At 39.7% G+C, this 17,123-nt stretch overlaps 1 protein-coding gene and 1 non-coding gene across 2 annotated transcripts; one reads left to right on the top strand and one right to left on the bottom strand.

The window, feature by feature from the left end:
- The first annotated feature begins 8,071 nt into the window (after nucleotides 1-8,071).
- On the top strand, nucleotides 8,072-9,463 carry LOC138910096 (uncharacterized). The gene is made up of 3 exons (XM_070201319.1): nucleotides 8,072-8,458; nucleotides 8,518-8,734; nucleotides 9,327-9,463. The coding sequence occupies exons 1-3, from the start codon at nucleotides 8,072-8,074 to the stop codon at nucleotides 9,461-9,463; spliced, it is 741 nt and encodes a 246-aa protein (XP_070057420.1).
- Nucleotides 9,464-16,363: 6,900 nt separating this feature from the next.
- Nucleotides 16,364-16,470, bottom strand: LOC117277278 (small nucleolar RNA R71). The gene has a single exon (XR_004507555.1). It is a non-coding gene; the product is annotated as a small nucleolar RNA R71 (small nucleolar RNA).
- Nucleotides 16,471-17,123: the final 653 nt, after the last annotated feature.

Raw genomic sequence — 17,123 nt, 5'->3', positions numbered from 1 at the left:
TTCTATACTTGTAAGAACTCACGGGATGGTGATCGGAAGCCGTGAGTTCGAGTTATTCACTTGTAGCGGACTGTTTTGTGGACTGTTTTGTGTTGCTGTTGGGCTGCGTGTTTTATTACTATTTTGTGGAGTTTTGGAGGAGGAAGGGGGTTTATAAACACCATATAAATGTAGGGTGGTTGGCTGGTCGTTCGTCATAACATTTTCGGGTCGTTTGACACTACTACGGTGGTCGTTTTGTGTACGAAGAGATTGGGGTGTGTTGGGCTGTTTTGTAGTATTTGATGGTGTATATAGGGCTGGAAAATGATGTATATATGTTGTTATTGTTCTGTCCTTGTATTGTTGGTGTTATCTTGAAGTTGGAGGAAGGGCATATTATAGGGGAGATGCTGCCCGTTTTAATACAAAATAGGTTTGTCGTTCGTTGTGCGATAGTTGTACCTTTCGTAACTTAACGATAGTATTATTATCATTCTTGTAGATTAAGGTGCGAAGAGGTGAGTTCAACTTGGTGATTGAAAAGATTGTGATAAGGTATGTTAAGGCTAAGCCTTCCTTCATTTTGGCATGATCTCGTAGCTACATGTGTTAGTAATGAGACAAAAAGAGAAGTTCATATTCATGAATTTATTCACACTATTCTAGTCTCATAAGTTACAATATTATTCCTTATCGAGACTCTATATTCAATTTTAGTATTGTCTTCTTTCAGTCAAGAGAGCAGCAAGCCTATATATACAGTATTACAGTATTTTCATTACCATCGAGCTATAATCGATGGGCAGGCCCCTATTGGGCAACCTCTGATCAGATGGAAAGTTATATACCGAGCCTACTGTGGCCGAGCGCCTATGAGCGAGCCCAGCATGGTCGAGATACATAGCCTAGTATGGCCGAGCGCCTATAAGCGAGCCTACTATGGCAGAGCAGTTATATATACCGAGCCTTATAAGGCCGTACAATTATTTTACTTACTATATTGAAGGAGTTGAGTCAGTATCAGCAGGTAAGTATATCTCCAGATCATCTTTGACTCCCAGTTAATTTCAGTTATCATATTATCAGTTCAGTTTCAGATTTCAGTTATTTTATTGCCTTACATACTCGGTACATTATTTCGTACTGACGTCCCTTTTTGGGGGCGCTGCATTTCATGCGTGCAGGTTCAGACAGACAGACGGGTAGACCTCCTCAGTAGGTGTTTTCCGAGTTCCGCCTGATCGGTAAGCTCCACGTCTTTCGGAGTTGCCAGGACTAGAGTTTTGTGTACATCTTATGTATATCTGTATATATGTTATGGGTAGGTCGGGGCCCTGTTCCGATCACAGTACATCTATCAGTAGAGGCTTGTAGGCATATCCTGTTGGTTAGTGCAGTATGTTGGGTTTGTATAAATTGGTGGTTTGTCAGCTGTAGTAGCTATGACGGCCTTGTCGGCCTAGCTTTATATTGATATTTAGTTAGTGCTAGTTTCCATTCAGTTTTATATTTTGCTTCGCAAATTGTCTTGCAAGGTGGCCCCATGGCCAAAGTATGACATTATGTGTTCAGAGTCCCTTAGTCGCAATTTGGTACGCCAGGTTAGGTGAGGCACGGGGTGCTTGTCTCGCTCCTAGGTTCGGGGCGTGACAAACTTGGTATCAGAGCAGTTTTGTCCTAGGGAGTCTACAAGCCGTGTCTAGTAGGGTCTTGTTTATAGATGTGTTGTGCACCACATTATATAAGCAAGGAACTACAGGGCATTTAGGAGTTGGTTACACTTCTTTGAAATCTAAATCGTGCTATAGAACTGAGTTATAGGAAATTTGAATTAAACTTATGTGTTGGTGTTTGCATGCACAGATGACGGTGACTAGGAAGACTACGGCTAGCCAGAGGAGAGATACAGTAGTAGGTGAGGGGACCAACAGGGTACCCCCAGTAGATGGGGCCCAGTCTGAGGCTCAAGGGGAGACCCCTACTCAGCCATTACCGGCTCCTCCACCAACTACGGAGATTCCTAGGGAAACCGCACATCCAGTTCCCCCTCCACTTCCATCAGATCAGGACTTAAGGAGTGCGGTGCATTTGTTGACACAGTTGGTAGCTACCCAGCAACATGCTAGGGCATCAGCTAGTGCAGGAACTTCTGAGGGGTCTGGGAGTTCAAGGGTCCGAGAGTTTATTGCTTTGAGTCCCCCAGAGTTCACGGGGACAGATCAGAGGGAGGACCCGCAGGATTTCATAGATCAGCTTCACAGGATCTTTCGTGTTATGCATGCCACGGAGAAAGAGGCAGTTGAGCTAGCAGCTTTTCGACTCCGAGATATAGCCATCCTTTGGTATGAGGGATGGGAGAGGTCCAGGGGACGTGATACACCTCCAGCTATTTGGGAGAATTTTTCAGATGCTTTCCTTGACCAGTACTTACCGCGGGAGATCCGACAGGCTCGAGTCGATCAGTTTCTAGCCCTCAAGCAGGGTAATATGAGTGTTCGAGAGTATAGTCTCCGTTTTGACTCATTGGCCAGATATGCACCATCCATAGTTTCTACTATGCGGGACAGGATTCACAGGTTTATAGCAGGGTTAGCCCCAGAGTTAACCGAGGCATGTGCCACCGCTGCATTGCAGGATAGTATGGATATCTCCCGGATTCAGGCATTCGCCCAGAATATAGAAAGGGGTAGGCATCGGCAGCAGGGTACAGAGAGGGCTGAGCAAGGGCAACGTAAGAGGATGAGATTTCCCAGGTCTCAGGAGCAATCTCAGGGTAGTTATAGGACCCAGTACTTCGGACGGCCACCTAGGCCTCCGCCACCTCAGTTACAGGGTTACGGGTATGACCGCTATACTCAGTCAGGACCAGGTGAGAGCTCACGGGCGTCGGGTTTGCAGCGACAACGAGGTTCTGCGCAGACATGGTCATTTCCTCCGCGGTGTGACATCTGTGGTAGAGGACACTTGGGTCAATGCCGAGCAGGTTCTGATGCTTGTTATACATGTGGGCGTCCGGGGCATATGATGCGAGATTGCCCAAATAGAGATTCTGGGGGAATGGCACAACCAGCGAGTTCAGCAACAGGATCGTCTATGTCCGTGCATCCTTCAAGGCGTGAGTCTCAGTCTTCGGCTGGTAGAGGTCGAGGCAGAGGTAGAGGTTCCAGTTCAAGTGGTAATCAGAACCGTATCTATGCTTTAGCGGGTCGACAGGACCAGGAGTCTTCACCAGACGTTGTGACAGGTATATTAACCATTTTCTCTCACGATGCTTATGCTTTGATAGACCCAGGATCTACTTTATCGTATATTACCCCATTTGTCGCGAGGAAGTTTGGTATAGTGCCTGAAATACTAAGTGATCCTTTTGCGGTATCTACACCGGTCGGAGAATCGATTATTGCTAGACGGGTTTACCGAGGTTGTACGGTGACAATTTGTAGTCGTCAGACCTCAGCTGACCTAGTTGAGCTAGAGATGATGGACTTTGATGCTATCATGGGCATGGACTGGTTGGCAGCTTGCTATGCCACAGTTGATTGCCGAGCAAAGGTAGCCAAATTTCATTTTCCGGGTGAGCCAGTCCTTGAATGGGTAGGTAATACACCAACACCCAGAGGTAGGTTTATTTCCTATCTGAAGGCGAGGAAAATGATCGCAAAAGGGTGCATTTATCATATTGTGCGAGTTAGAGATGCAGATGCTGAGATACCTACACTTCAGTCTATTCCCATAGTCAAAGAGTATGCAGATGTGTTTCCAGATGAGCTTCCAGGTATTCCTCCAGAGCGAGAGATTGATTTTAGCATCGATTTGCTTCCAGGAACTCAACCAATATCCGTCCCTCCGTATAGAATGGCACCTGCCGAATTGAAGGAGTTGAAGGAGCAGTTAAAAGATTTGCTGGAGAAAGGTTACATTAGGCCCAGTACCTCACCTTGGGGTGCACCGGTACTATTTGTGCGGAAGAAAGACGGCTCGCTGAGGATGTGTATCGATTATAGGCAGTTGAACAAGGTAACTATTAAGAATAAGTATCCACTTCCAAGGATCGATGACTTGTTTGATCAGTTGCAGGGAGCTAGATGCTTTTCCAAGATTGATTTGAGGTCGGGGTACCACCAGGTCAGAGTTCGGGAAAAAGATATTCCGAAGACAGCCTTCAGGACCCGATATGGCCACTTCGAGTTCCTTGTCATGTCCTTCGGGTTGACTAATGCACCCGCTGTATTTATGGACTTGATGAATAGCCTATTCCGGCCATTTTTAGATCTGTTCGTGATAGTATTTATTGATGATATTCTGGTTTATTCCCGTTCAGAGGATGAGCATGCGGACCACCTGCGAGCGGTACTCCAAACCCTCCGTGATCGTAAGTTGTATGCTAAGTTTTCTAAATGTGAGTTCTGGTTGAAGTCATATTTTGACGTGCGGCGACGAGACTTAGAGTTCAGGATTAATGACTGGGTATTCTTAAAGGTATCACCTATGAAGGGCGTGATGAGGTTTGGCAAGAAAGGAAAGCTTAGCCCACGGTATATTGGGCCTTATAGGATCATTCGGAGAGTGGGCCAACTAGCTTATGAGTTAGAGTTGCCCTCAGAATTGGAGTCTGTCCATCCGGTTTTTCACGTATCTATGCTACGGAAGTGCATTGGCGATCCTACCCGAGTGGTGCCCACGGATGATGTACAGATTACAGAGGACTTGTCATACGAGGAAATTCCAGTTGCCATCCTAGACCGACAAATCCGCAATCTACGAAATAAGGAGGTAGCTTCCGTAAAGGTTTTATGGAGGAGCAAGAATGTAGAAGAGATGACGTGGGAATCGGAGGAAGAAATGAAGTCTAAATACCCCCACCTATTTCAAAATGAAGATATGGTTCGAGATGGGACGCTACAACATAGCTCTATGTAGGCTAGCAGGTCATCAGGTAAGCTTTTATTTTTCACTTTCAATATTTATGATTTACGGTCGGTGAGGCAAATTGCTGCTATTTATAAAGATTGGCCATGTGTGGCATGCATAGTATGTTTCTGGCTACGTGCAGGTTGGTTTTAACCTAGTGTACGAAGGATACTCTGGAAAAAGTTTCCAAAGTCTCCAAGAGTAAACATTCGAGGACGAATGTTCCCAAGGGGGGAGTGATGTTACACCCTATATTTTCGTATGTAAAAATGCGTCGTAAGCAAACTAATGTAGGAAAAAAAATGAGATAATATTTAAAAGTATATAAAGTAAGTTAATCATGTTACCTCTGAGGTTACAAATATTGAAGATCATGAACAACAAGTACAAAGAGGGTTGGATAGTTCAGAAGCTAAAGCAATTGAAGAAAATAATGTTTCGTCGAAAGTCGACAAGTTGGGAATGTTATAACATATACCTTTGGGGTGAGACTAGGGTGCTTAACATGATAAGGAGATTATGTTATGATTTATATTAGTCGTATGACATCCGTGTGTTATGTTTTGAAGTCAAGAGAGTTGTGGAACAAAAGTCGATGAAAGTCATCACAAGTTACATTCATAAGTTTTACTGAAACTTTGGGTCAAATGTAACTGCAATTTTCTCCCAATATACTTAGAGTTATGGGGTGTTCCACCCATCAAATTAAATATCTATGAGTCTATTTTCCAACGCATTAAACCATTTGTCAATACGACATCGGAGTAGAGAGATATGTGCATTTTTGCGATACTGCGCAAGCTGCTAGGTGACAAGTAGGTGTGTCACCTACTTGCTTAAATGAAAGCCCAAAAATGGGCCATTTCGGGTCGTCCAAAGAGGCCTTTTAAGGGCCTATTTTCTTCATATATTAGACTTAAAATAGAGCATAATAACCAGACATAAGCTCTGCAAAGAATCCTCCCAAAAATTTCCCACAAACCCTAATTGATTTTCTCTCCCTTTCAAGTTCCAATTGGAGGTAAAACTTAGAGTTTGAAGAGCCAAGATAGGAGCTGAGTTATCCAACAAATAAGGTGAGTTTACTGCTCTCTTTCATCCATTTTTTCTTCTGTAAATTCATGGTAAGTCGTTCTATACTTGTAAGAACTCACGGGATGGTGATCGGAAGCCGTGAGTTCGAGTTATTCACTTGTAGCGGACTGTTTTGTGGACTGTTTTGTGTTGCTGTTGGGCTGCGTGTTTTATTACTATTTTGTGGAGTTTTGGAGGAGGAAGGGGGTTTATAAACACCATATAAATGTAGGGTGGTTGGCTGGTCGTTCGTCATAACATTTTCGGGTCGTTTGACACTACTACGGTGGTCGTTTTGTGTACGAAGAGATTGGGGTGTGTTGGGCTGTTTTGTAGTATTTGATGGTGTATATAGGGCTGGAAAATGATGTATATATGTTGTTATTGTTCTGTCCTTGTATTGTTGGTGTTATCTTGAAGTTGGAGGAAGGGCATATTATAGGGGAGATGCTGCCCGTTTTAATACAAAATAGGTTTGTCGTTCGTTGTGCGATAGTTGTACCTTTCGTAACTTAACGATAGTATTATTATCATTCTTGTAGATTAAGGTGCGAAGAGGTGAGTTCAACTTGGTGATTGAAAAGATTGTGATAAGGTATGTTAAGGCTAAGCCTTCCTTCATTTTGGCATGATCTCGTAGCTACATGTGTTAGTAATGAGACAAAAAGAGAAGTTCATATTCATGAATTTATTCACACTATTCTAGTCTCATAAGTTACAATATTATTCCTTATCGAGACTCTATATTCAATTTTAGTATTGTCTTCTTTCAGTCAAGAGAGCAGCAAGCCTATATATACAGTATTACAGTATTTTCATTACCATCGAGCTATAATCGATGGGCAGGCCCCTATTGGGCAACCTCTGATCAGATGGAAAGTTATATACCGAGCCTACTGTGGCCGAGCGCCTATGAGCGAGCCCAGCATGGTCGAGATACATAGCCTAGTATGGCCGAGCGCCTATAAGCGAGCCTACTATGGCAGAGCAGTTATATATACCGAGCCTTATAAGGCCGTACAATTATTTTACTTACTATATTGAAGGAGTTGAGTCAGTATCAGCAGGTAAGTATATCTCCAGATCATCTTTGACTCCCAGTTAATTTCAGTTATCATATTATCAGTTCAGTTTCAGATTTCAGTTATTTTATTGCCTTACATACTCGGTACATTATTTCGTACTGACGTCCCTTTTTTGGGGGCGCTGCATTTCATGCGTGCAGGTTCAGACAGACAGACAGGTAGACCTCCTCAGTAGGTGTTTTCCGAGTTCCGCCTGATCGGTAAGCTCCACGTCTTTCGGAGTTGCCAGGACTAGAGTTTTGTGTACATCTTATGTATATCTGTATATATGTTATGGGTAGGTCGGGGCCCTGTTCCGATCACAGTACATCTATCAGTAGAGGCTTGTAGGCATATCCTGTTGGTTAGTGCAGTATGTTGGGTTTGTATAAATTGGTGGTTTGTCAGCTGTAGTAGCTATGACGGCCTTGTCGGCCTAGCTTTATATTGATATTTAGTTAGTGCTAGTTTCCATTCAGTTTTATATTTTGCTTCTCAAATTGTCTTGCAAGGTGGCCCCATGGCCAAAGTATGACATTATGTGTTCAGAGTCCCTTAGTCGCAATTTGGTACGCCAGGTTAGGTGAGGCACGGGGTGCTTGTCTCGCTCCTAGGTTCGGGGCGTGACACCACCTACAAGAATACTGCCCAAAAGGGCAGCCTCCACGACTAGATGATGATTAAAATACTCGTATGGAATATTAGGTCTGCTAAGACACAACATGCCTTTCAGAGAGTGATCAACATGCAAAGGGAACATGGTTTTTTTATTATAGCACTTATGGAACCTTTTCAAAATCAAAGATTTATTCAAAACTATAGGAGGAGACTTGGCATGGATGGTGCCATTTCAAATGTCAATGCTTTTTCTGGATTCAGTCGTGCAGTGGGAATTGTTAATTGACACAGAACAACAACTTACTACCAGAGTGTATCATCAAGATATTGATAAATATATCATGATGACTTTCGTATATGCAAAGTGCTAAGCTCTGGACAGACTAGAATTATGGGACAGTTTATACTACCTTGAAAGTGATATGAAACTACCATGGCTAGTTGGAGGGGATTTTAATGTGCTTTTGAGTGAAGAAGAGAAAATTGGAGGGCTTCCAGTCTGCCCTCCAGAATATGAAGAATTTGTCTTTTGTGTAAACTCATGTGAACTCTTTGACACTGGGTACAAAGGAAGTCCCCTCACATGGTGGAATGGGAGGCCAAATGCAGAATACATATTGAAAAGACTGGACAGAATCTTTGTCAATTCCCCATTCCAATCTCTATTCCCAACTACAGAGGTCGAACATCTTATTAGAACAGGCTCAGATCATGCACCTCTATTTATGACCTGTGGTGATGCGACTACCACATTTACTAAACCATTCAAATTTCTAAATTTCTGGACAAAACATACCTCTTTTAAGGAGGTGGTTCGACAGAATTGGCAGGCTGACATCGCAGGTGACCCTTCTGGATGTTCAAACAGAAACTAAAAAGAGTTAAGATTGCTCTTTCAAAATGGAGTAGGCTCACTTATGGGGACATCTTCAAGCAACTAGATTTAAGGGAAGATGTGGTCAGAATAAAGGAAATATTGTTTGAACAAGAACCCACAGTTGAGAATAGAATTGTACTTCAGAAGGCACAATCTGAATTAAATAGATACCCGAGCATAGAGGAACAATATTGGAAACAAAAAGCAGGTATGTCCTGGTTTGCAGAAGGAGACAGAAACACTAGATTCTTTCATAACCATGTCAATGGTAAAAGGCATAAACTCTAACTGAAGAGAACCAGAACCATGATGGTAACTGGATTGAGTCGCAAGAACGGATGGCTGACGCAGCAGTCGAATTTTTTCAAAAATAGTTCACACAAGAAGCTGATCATACAAGGTCTGAGCTCCTCAACAATGTACCCTCAATGGTGTCTTGTGATCAAAACATAGAACTTTGTAGAATTCCTACAATAGAGGAGGTAAAGGAAGCAGTTTTTGCACTGAGAGGTGAAAGTGCAAGTGGGCCAGATGGTTTCACAGGCATTTGTTTTCAAAAATGTTGGGATATAAAAGGGAAGACATACATGCGATGCTAAAACTATTTTATGGAGGAAGTTCTTTACCTAAGTCTATAACCCACACAAACCTTGTCTTGCTACCAAAAAAACAACAGGTTCAAACATTTAACGACCTAAGGCATATTAGCTTAAGAAATTTTGTAAATAAATTTATCTCCAGAGTTGTTCATGATAGGCTGGAAAAAATACTGCCTTCTTTGATCTCTTCCAATCAGTCAGAATTTGTCAAATGGAGAAGTATATTTGAAAACATTCTGTTAACACAGGAGATTGTTACTGACATAAGATTAAGAGGAAAATCCGCAAATGTAGTTATCAAACTTGACATGGTAAAGGCTTATGATAGGGTCTCATAGAAGTATCTAATGCATGTCTTGAGGAAAATGGGATTTGTAGAATGCTTCATCAACATGATATGGAATTTAATTTCCAACAACTGGTATTCTGTTTTGATTAATAGTCAAGCATCAAGTTTCTTTCACTCAACAAGAGCGGTCAAGCAAGGAGATCCTCTCTCTCCAGCCCTGTTCATTCTCTCTTCAGAGGTTCTATCTAGATCGTTAAATAAATTATTTGAAGACACGAGATTCAAGGGCTTTGGGATGCCTAAATGGACTAATCCATTACATCATTTAGCCTATGCAGACGATACTATAATCTTTTTCTCTACTGACCCATACTCTTTAAGGAAAATTGTAGAAGTTTTGTTCAAGTATGAGCACACCTCATGTCAAATGATCAATAAGACAAAGAGTTCCTTTTATATGCATTATAGTGTGTCCTCAACAGTGTCCAGTTCGATAGGTACTATCACTGGATTTTCAAAGAGTGAATTTCCATTCACCTATCTTAGTTGCCCAATATTCTACACAAGAAAAAGTAAGGATTATTACAATGTCTTGATAAAAAATGTAAAGGCAAAACTGCGCTCTTGGAAAGGGAAGCTACTATCCTATAGGGGAAAATCTACATTAATCTCTAGTGTCCTACAGAGCATGCCAACGCACATCCTTTCTGTCATTGACCCTCCTAAAAATGTAATTGAACACCTTCATAAAAACTTTGCGAGAATCTTCTGGAGTATCAAGGAAGAAGGTAGGAGTAGACATTGGACAAAATGGAAAAATCTATGCCTACCAAAGGAAGAAGGGGGTGTAGGTTTTAGATCACTGCATGATGTATCAAAAGCTTCATTTGCCAAATTGTGGTGAAAGTTTAGGACATACACATCCTTATGGTCTAACTTTATGTGGAACAAGTATTGTAAAAAGGAAATCCCGACAACTGTCCAATTTAGACAAGGATCTCATGTTTGGAGGAAAATGTTAGAGGCTAGGGAAGAGGTGGAGCACGAAATACTATGGGAAATGAATAGGGGTTCTACTAATGTTTGGCATGAGAATTGGACTGGTCTAGGAGCTCTGTACTATATTGTTCCAAATGACTATACAATCAATGAAGATATGAAGGAAGTAGCTGAATTGAGAGTGGATGATACCTGGGATGAGCAACTTCTAGCGCAATCTTTCCCTGCGGACATTGCTCAACATATCAGGCAAGAAGTCATATTTGGCACTACTGACGATTCCTGAAATGTTCCTATATGGATACCTTCACCCTCAGGAAGCTTCTCTATTAGTAGTGCTTGGAATATTTTGAGGCATAGAGATCACGTAAATCCTGACTATAATAAGATATGGACTAAAGGTCTACCTTTTAAAATCTCATACTTCTTATGGAGATTGTGGAAGGGGAAGATTCCTACTGATGATTTGTGGAGAAGAAGTGGGTATTTGGTAGTATCTAAGTGTTGGTGTTGTTCGCAACCGCAAGAAGAGACTTTTCAACACTTGTTCCTAACTAGTGAAACTGCAACTAGAGTATGGAGAAACTTCCTTCAAGCAGCAGGTTTAGTGGTCAATCTGGTACAGGTACATCAAGTAATAAGAACATGGTGGAATGCAAAGTGTTGTCCTAAACTAATGCCATTATATGAGGCAGCTCCAGCTGTAATCACATGGGAACTTTGGAAGAGGAGAAATACGATGAAGTATGGTGGTGCAATTTCTTGCAATAGGGTGATTCATGAAGTGTATAAAGACTTTACATTATCTAGCAAGGATGAGGTACCCATGGCTGTCCAGAATTGTTCCTCTATGGTCAGATATGATCAGCTTCTTTGAAGGCTACAAGCCATATGTGGGGACTAAGACAGTTACATGGCAGCTTCCTTATGAAGGGTGGTTCAAATGCAATACTGATAGTGCATCAAGAGGCAATCCTGTTCCAAGCTCATATGGGTTTTGTGTTCGAGATCATGCTGGTGATTTGGTGTTTGCAAAATCACAGGAGATAGGAGAGACAACTAACTTAGTGACAGAAGCAAAGGCAATTATGGAGGGGTTGGCATACTATGTGGAAAGGCAGCTACACCCACTGATTATGGAGACTGATTCCTTAGTAATGATGAAGATAATTGATGGCAAATGGGCAACTCCTTGGTGTATAGGTGCTGAAGTAAGGAAGATCAAGCATATAAAGAACAACTACAATGTTGTCTTTCAACATGTACTAAAGGAAGGGAACATTGTTGTTGACTTTTTTGCTAACCTAGCTTTCACTTTTACAGGTACACACATATTTCAGTCATTTAATGAATTGCCAAGTGCAAGAAAAAAACTGATCAACATGGACAAATCACAAATTCCTAACCTTCGGATTAGGATTGTGAAGAGAAGAGAACCTGATTAATGAGATCAACATATAAAACCTTGCCTTGTTTCTTAGAAATTATGGTGTCTCAACAATACATGCAAGATCTCAAAGAAAAGTAGGCTAGTAAAACTCCACCAACTAGCATTCCTAATCATGCAGTTGTTCTCACTTGTATGATGTACATACTTGGTTGGTTATAATTTTAGCTAGCATTGCACAACACCAGACTATAGGGGATCTGTTGCAATCTCCTGTAAATGCTTGGCTGCAGATACCAAAGACCTACACTGCCTCTACAAAATCATAGTGGTTTGATTATTATTTTGTCTCTCTTACTCTACTGGGCTATACACCAGTTGAAGAGTGTAGATTCTTGAATTATGTAAGCTAACTGAGGCAATAGCATGGTCAAATTGTTTCTGTACTTTCCAGGGTTTTAAACATGTTTCTGTTGTGACCATTTTGCTCTCAATAATATGTTGGCATGAGGTTATAACAAATGTTGAACCTGCAAGTCGAATACATGACAACTGAAGGGTGTAGATGCAATAATCTGGGAGCATAGACACTTTTTATAAACCTGTTTGCTACGTTTTGCAGGATAACGAGATTAGAAAACTGAGGCAAAGACAAGTCTCATACAGATACCAAAGGATGCCATATTTTCTTGGTTATAACTATTTTATCTCACTCTACTGGGATTACATACACAATGCTTGAAGGGTGTAGGTACCTGAGTAGTGGTGACTGTAATATGCCTGGCTACACCATAATGCTCAACCAGCACTGCTTCCGCACAGAAGACAATCAAGAACTGATTAGCCTTCAGCAGAACCAGTATTACTATGCCAGTTGGAGTTGCCAATACTTAGTGCTATGTGAGAATGACTTGAAGATAACCAACAAGAGAGTCACAATTCAGCACCAATAACATCCCTCAGTATCATCAAAGTTATCACACACACAAATCTGGGAGCAAAATGTTACACCCTAACTTGGTTGTTTCATGTTGCAGGTATCAATAACAGGATCAGAAAACTGAGGCAAAGAATAGAGGCTCAGCTTGCACTGCTTTTGCACAGAGAACAATCACAAAATTGATTGGTCTTCAATGTCTAGCTGCTAGTTGAAGTTGCCACTGCCTTGTGCTATGTGGGAATGATTTAAAATATTTGTTGCTTCCCAAAGGATGACAAGATCAGAAAACTGTGCCATATTTGTTTAGTTATAGATGTCTTCTCTCAGTCTACTGGGCTTACATACACAATGCTTGAAGGGTGTAGATACCTGAGTAATGGTGACTATAACATGCCTGGCTACAGCAGAATGCTCAACCAATTACTATGCCAGTTGGAGTTGCCAATACTTAGCGCTATGTGGGAATGACTTGAAGATAACCAACAAGAGAATCACAATCCAACACTAACAACATCCCTCATCAATCAAAGCTATCAACATACACAGATTCGGGGAACACAATTTTGCATCCTAACTTGATTGCTTCATGTTGCAAGTATCAATAACAGGATTAGAAAACTGAGGCAAAAAATAGAGGCTCAACCTGCACTACTTGTGGACAGAAGTCTATCACAAAATTGGTTGCTCTTCAGCAGAATCAGTACTGCTGTTACAATTTGCTATGTGGGAATGATTTAAATATAACCAACAAGAGAATCACAAACAATCACCAATAACTACCTTTCTTCACCATTCACCACCCAGTCATCTTCAAAGTTTTCAACACACAGGAACCTGGGAGCACAACACTACATCCTAACTTGTTTGCTTTATCTTGCAGAGTTCATAGACAGGATAAGACTGCTTTGGCAAGTATACAGAGGGGTGTTGATAGTACAAATAATCAGTAGAATACTGGTTCAACACAACATATGTTTGCTTCTCCTCTGAAAACTTTTAATGCCTGTTGGTGCTAGCATCAACTCCCAATCATGCTACACAGATCATTTCAATCCGACTGAAGTGGTCAACAATTTGCTGTACATACACAAAAATAACACAGATATCAGTAAAAGTCAGGATCAGAAAAATGGAAGTTATCCTGCTATACATCATAAGCAATTTGTCTTGGACATCAATCAGATGCATATACACAGACAGTTATCACATGGCCTAAGCTTGACTACTGTGTATTACTTATGTGATGTTAGACCGTCTCTCAGTGGTATTAGCATGTTATCATGCTCAGTCTGGGGGTGGTGTAACACCATACAGAACCATGGAGTCAAGCAGCCATCTCATAGATACGGATTATACTAAATGTGATTGCATTTATACACACTATATGGCTGTACATGAACAGCCTCTTTGTGTATTATTTATTAGTACTGGTATATCAAACTAAGGATACCTACTCACATGAAATACAAGGAAAACTGCTGCTTCCATCTGTTTTTTGGTATTGACAGTATAGTATCATATCATTATCCAGTGGTATTAGTGTGCATGCATGCTCAATCTGGAGATAAAAAGACACTATATTGTCTTCATGTATCAAACGGGCAGCTCTGTCTCTAGTAAGTATTCATCTCAAATTCATGCTCAATGTATCAACAATGATGTTGGAATTTTCAGCCCCAAGAACACAATGTCCAAAATGCTTTGCTAGACAACTACTGGATTTAAACATACCTACTCCTTGGATTGCAACAAATGGCGCCTGGTGAGAGTTTTGTAGGTGCTACAACAAATTGTTGGCAACTGGTGTGTATATTCACAATCGTCAGTAATACTTGGATGTTTCAAATTACTAGCCTTGTAGTTTCCATCGTTATTACGTTACTTCTGCTTTGCTTTGTTGATAGGTTATTTAAACATTTTGTAATTTTTACCCAGTTGGGGATTTTTTATATATAATAGCTACTAGGGTAATAACCTAGTAGTATATTTGCTAAAAAAATTATTCTTTAGAGATATACGTATAAAACTGAGATTTTATTGTAATGATATATCAAGTGAATTCAGTGATTCCCAACTCTTTTTAAATATATAAACCTTTCGGAAGAAATTTGTCTTGATTTATAATTCCAAACACACCTTTCATCAATTTGATTCTCTCAAATAGTAGTCAAAATATTACAAGTTTGTAGCTTAGATTCTCCAATCTCTGTGGGACGATATTATAAACTATACTAGAATTTGACAGAGTACGAGCAGAAAAACCTATACACATTAGCTTCGCCAAATTTTGGGCGCCGTTACCGGGGATTGGCACACATTTATTCTGATTAAATATTTTATTACTAATTTGAGACTTTATTTTTATTATTGTTAATTTTCTTTCAAAATTTTATCTCCTAAATACTAATATCATAATTGTTACTATTATTAGAAGCATTTTTATATAATATTGTTAAAAAAACAATCCCTCATAATTAGTACTTCAACCTCCTTTATTTTATATTTTATTATTATATTATCGTTGTTAGTACTAACATCTACGTAATAGTATAATATAATAGTTTTGTGATTCACATCTCACTATTTTTGTGTCGTCATTTTTCTTTAGTATATTTTATTATTTTTGTTAGTATTATAATTGTAAGTACTTGTTTTTACTATTCTAGTGCTAAAAGTATCCTTTGTACTATTCATATTACTATTACTTGTACTATATTTTTATAGAATAATATTTTATTGTTTCAATCTTTTTAATTGACAGTACTTCAATCCTTCAGCGTGCTTGATTTATTATTGAAGCCTTTTTTATATTTTATAAATTTGTTAAATTACTATTATACTTTTACTTATGAATCATTGTACTTTTTTTCTAATCACTATTATTTATTAGTTCTTTTTTCCATATAATATAATTAGATTATATTATATCTTTTGACGGTTAGTTACAACTTATTGTCTTAGTTAATTATAATATTATCGTACTATTTTTTTAAAAATTATCTATTTCTACTTTAGGAACTGTTTTTATTTTACTTTAATTTCAGATAGTTTATGACCCGCTCTTCTACAAAAAAGTTGGCCTCGATCCTGAAATTGAAAAAACTTTGCGATTGTGCAGGAAAGGACAAATATTGTCTCAAAGCATAACTTACGACAAAATGGAGCACCAATTAGAAGATAAAAACAATCCACTAGAAATTCTACCACCAGCTCATGTAGAGGAGCAATTTTTTGAAGAGGCGCCAAGACCAGCAAACAGAATCTTAAGGGATTATGCTAGACCTGATCACTTAAACTGTGAATCTAGTTTCAGGAAATCCCCAGTGGCAGCCAACAACATTAAAATCAGGACAGGCCTGATTCAAACAATTCAAAAATCTTGCATCTTCGCTGGTGATCTAAGTAAAGATCCACATAGTCATTTAATTGACTTTTTAGAATTGGCTGAAACTGCTAAGTATAATGGATTACCTCCTGAAACAATTAAGTTAGGGCTATTTCCTTTTTCTTTAAAAGGAGAGGCCAAGACTTGATTACGAAGTTTGCCGCAAGGGTCTATTACCACATGAGACCAAATGACTCAGAAATTCTTAAATAAATATATTTTCCCTACTAAAACAACAAAGTTAAGACAAGATATATCTAACTTCTTGTAGACTGATACTGAGTCAGTTTATCAAGATTGGGAAAGATTAAAAGCAATATTAAGGAAATATCCACACCATGACATTCCTGAGCATATGCAGTTGTACATTTTCTATCATGAGTTAAAACCTTCTTCTAAAAATGTAATAGATGCAACTGCAGGAGGTTCCATAATGGGAAAGACCATAGAAGAAGCATTGCAATTGCTTAATGAAATTTCTGAAAATGCCATCCGGTGGGCCATCTGAGCGTGTAATCATCAAGAAGGCTGCTACAGTAAATCAGGTGGATGCTTTAAACACACTAACACAACAGATTATTTCTTTGGCACAAAAGTTTGAATCTTTTCAGGTAAATACACAACAACCAAGTCAGTCCGACGCTTGTGACATGTGTGGAGAAAATATCTAAACCACGAATATCAAGCAACCAATCAAAATGATGAACATGTCAATGGCATCGGATACAAGCCATATCCTTTTGGAATTCCATTAGCACAAACACATCCAGGGTTTCAATGGAGCAATACAAATAGTACTAAAAACTCTCAAAACTACCAAAAGCAACAGGCACAAAGTCCACCCGAATATCAAAATCAAAATTGTGGACAACAAAATTTCAGGCCTTATCAGCAAGCAACTCCATATCAGCAAAGGCCTCAACAAGGCCATCCAAGTCTTGATGACCTTTTGTAAAAGTACATTAAGGTTACTCATGAAAAAATGAAAATTCAAAATT

The sequence above is a fragment of the Nicotiana tomentosiformis genome, chromosome 4 (assembly GCF_000390325.3).
Source record: "Nicotiana tomentosiformis chromosome 4, ASM39032v3, whole genome shotgun sequence".
Taxonomy (NCBI): Eukaryota; Viridiplantae; Streptophyta; class Magnoliopsida; order Solanales; family Solanaceae; genus Nicotiana; species Nicotiana tomentosiformis.
Note: the sequence above shows the minus strand (reverse complement) of the source record. Positions and strands in the feature narration are given on the sequence as shown.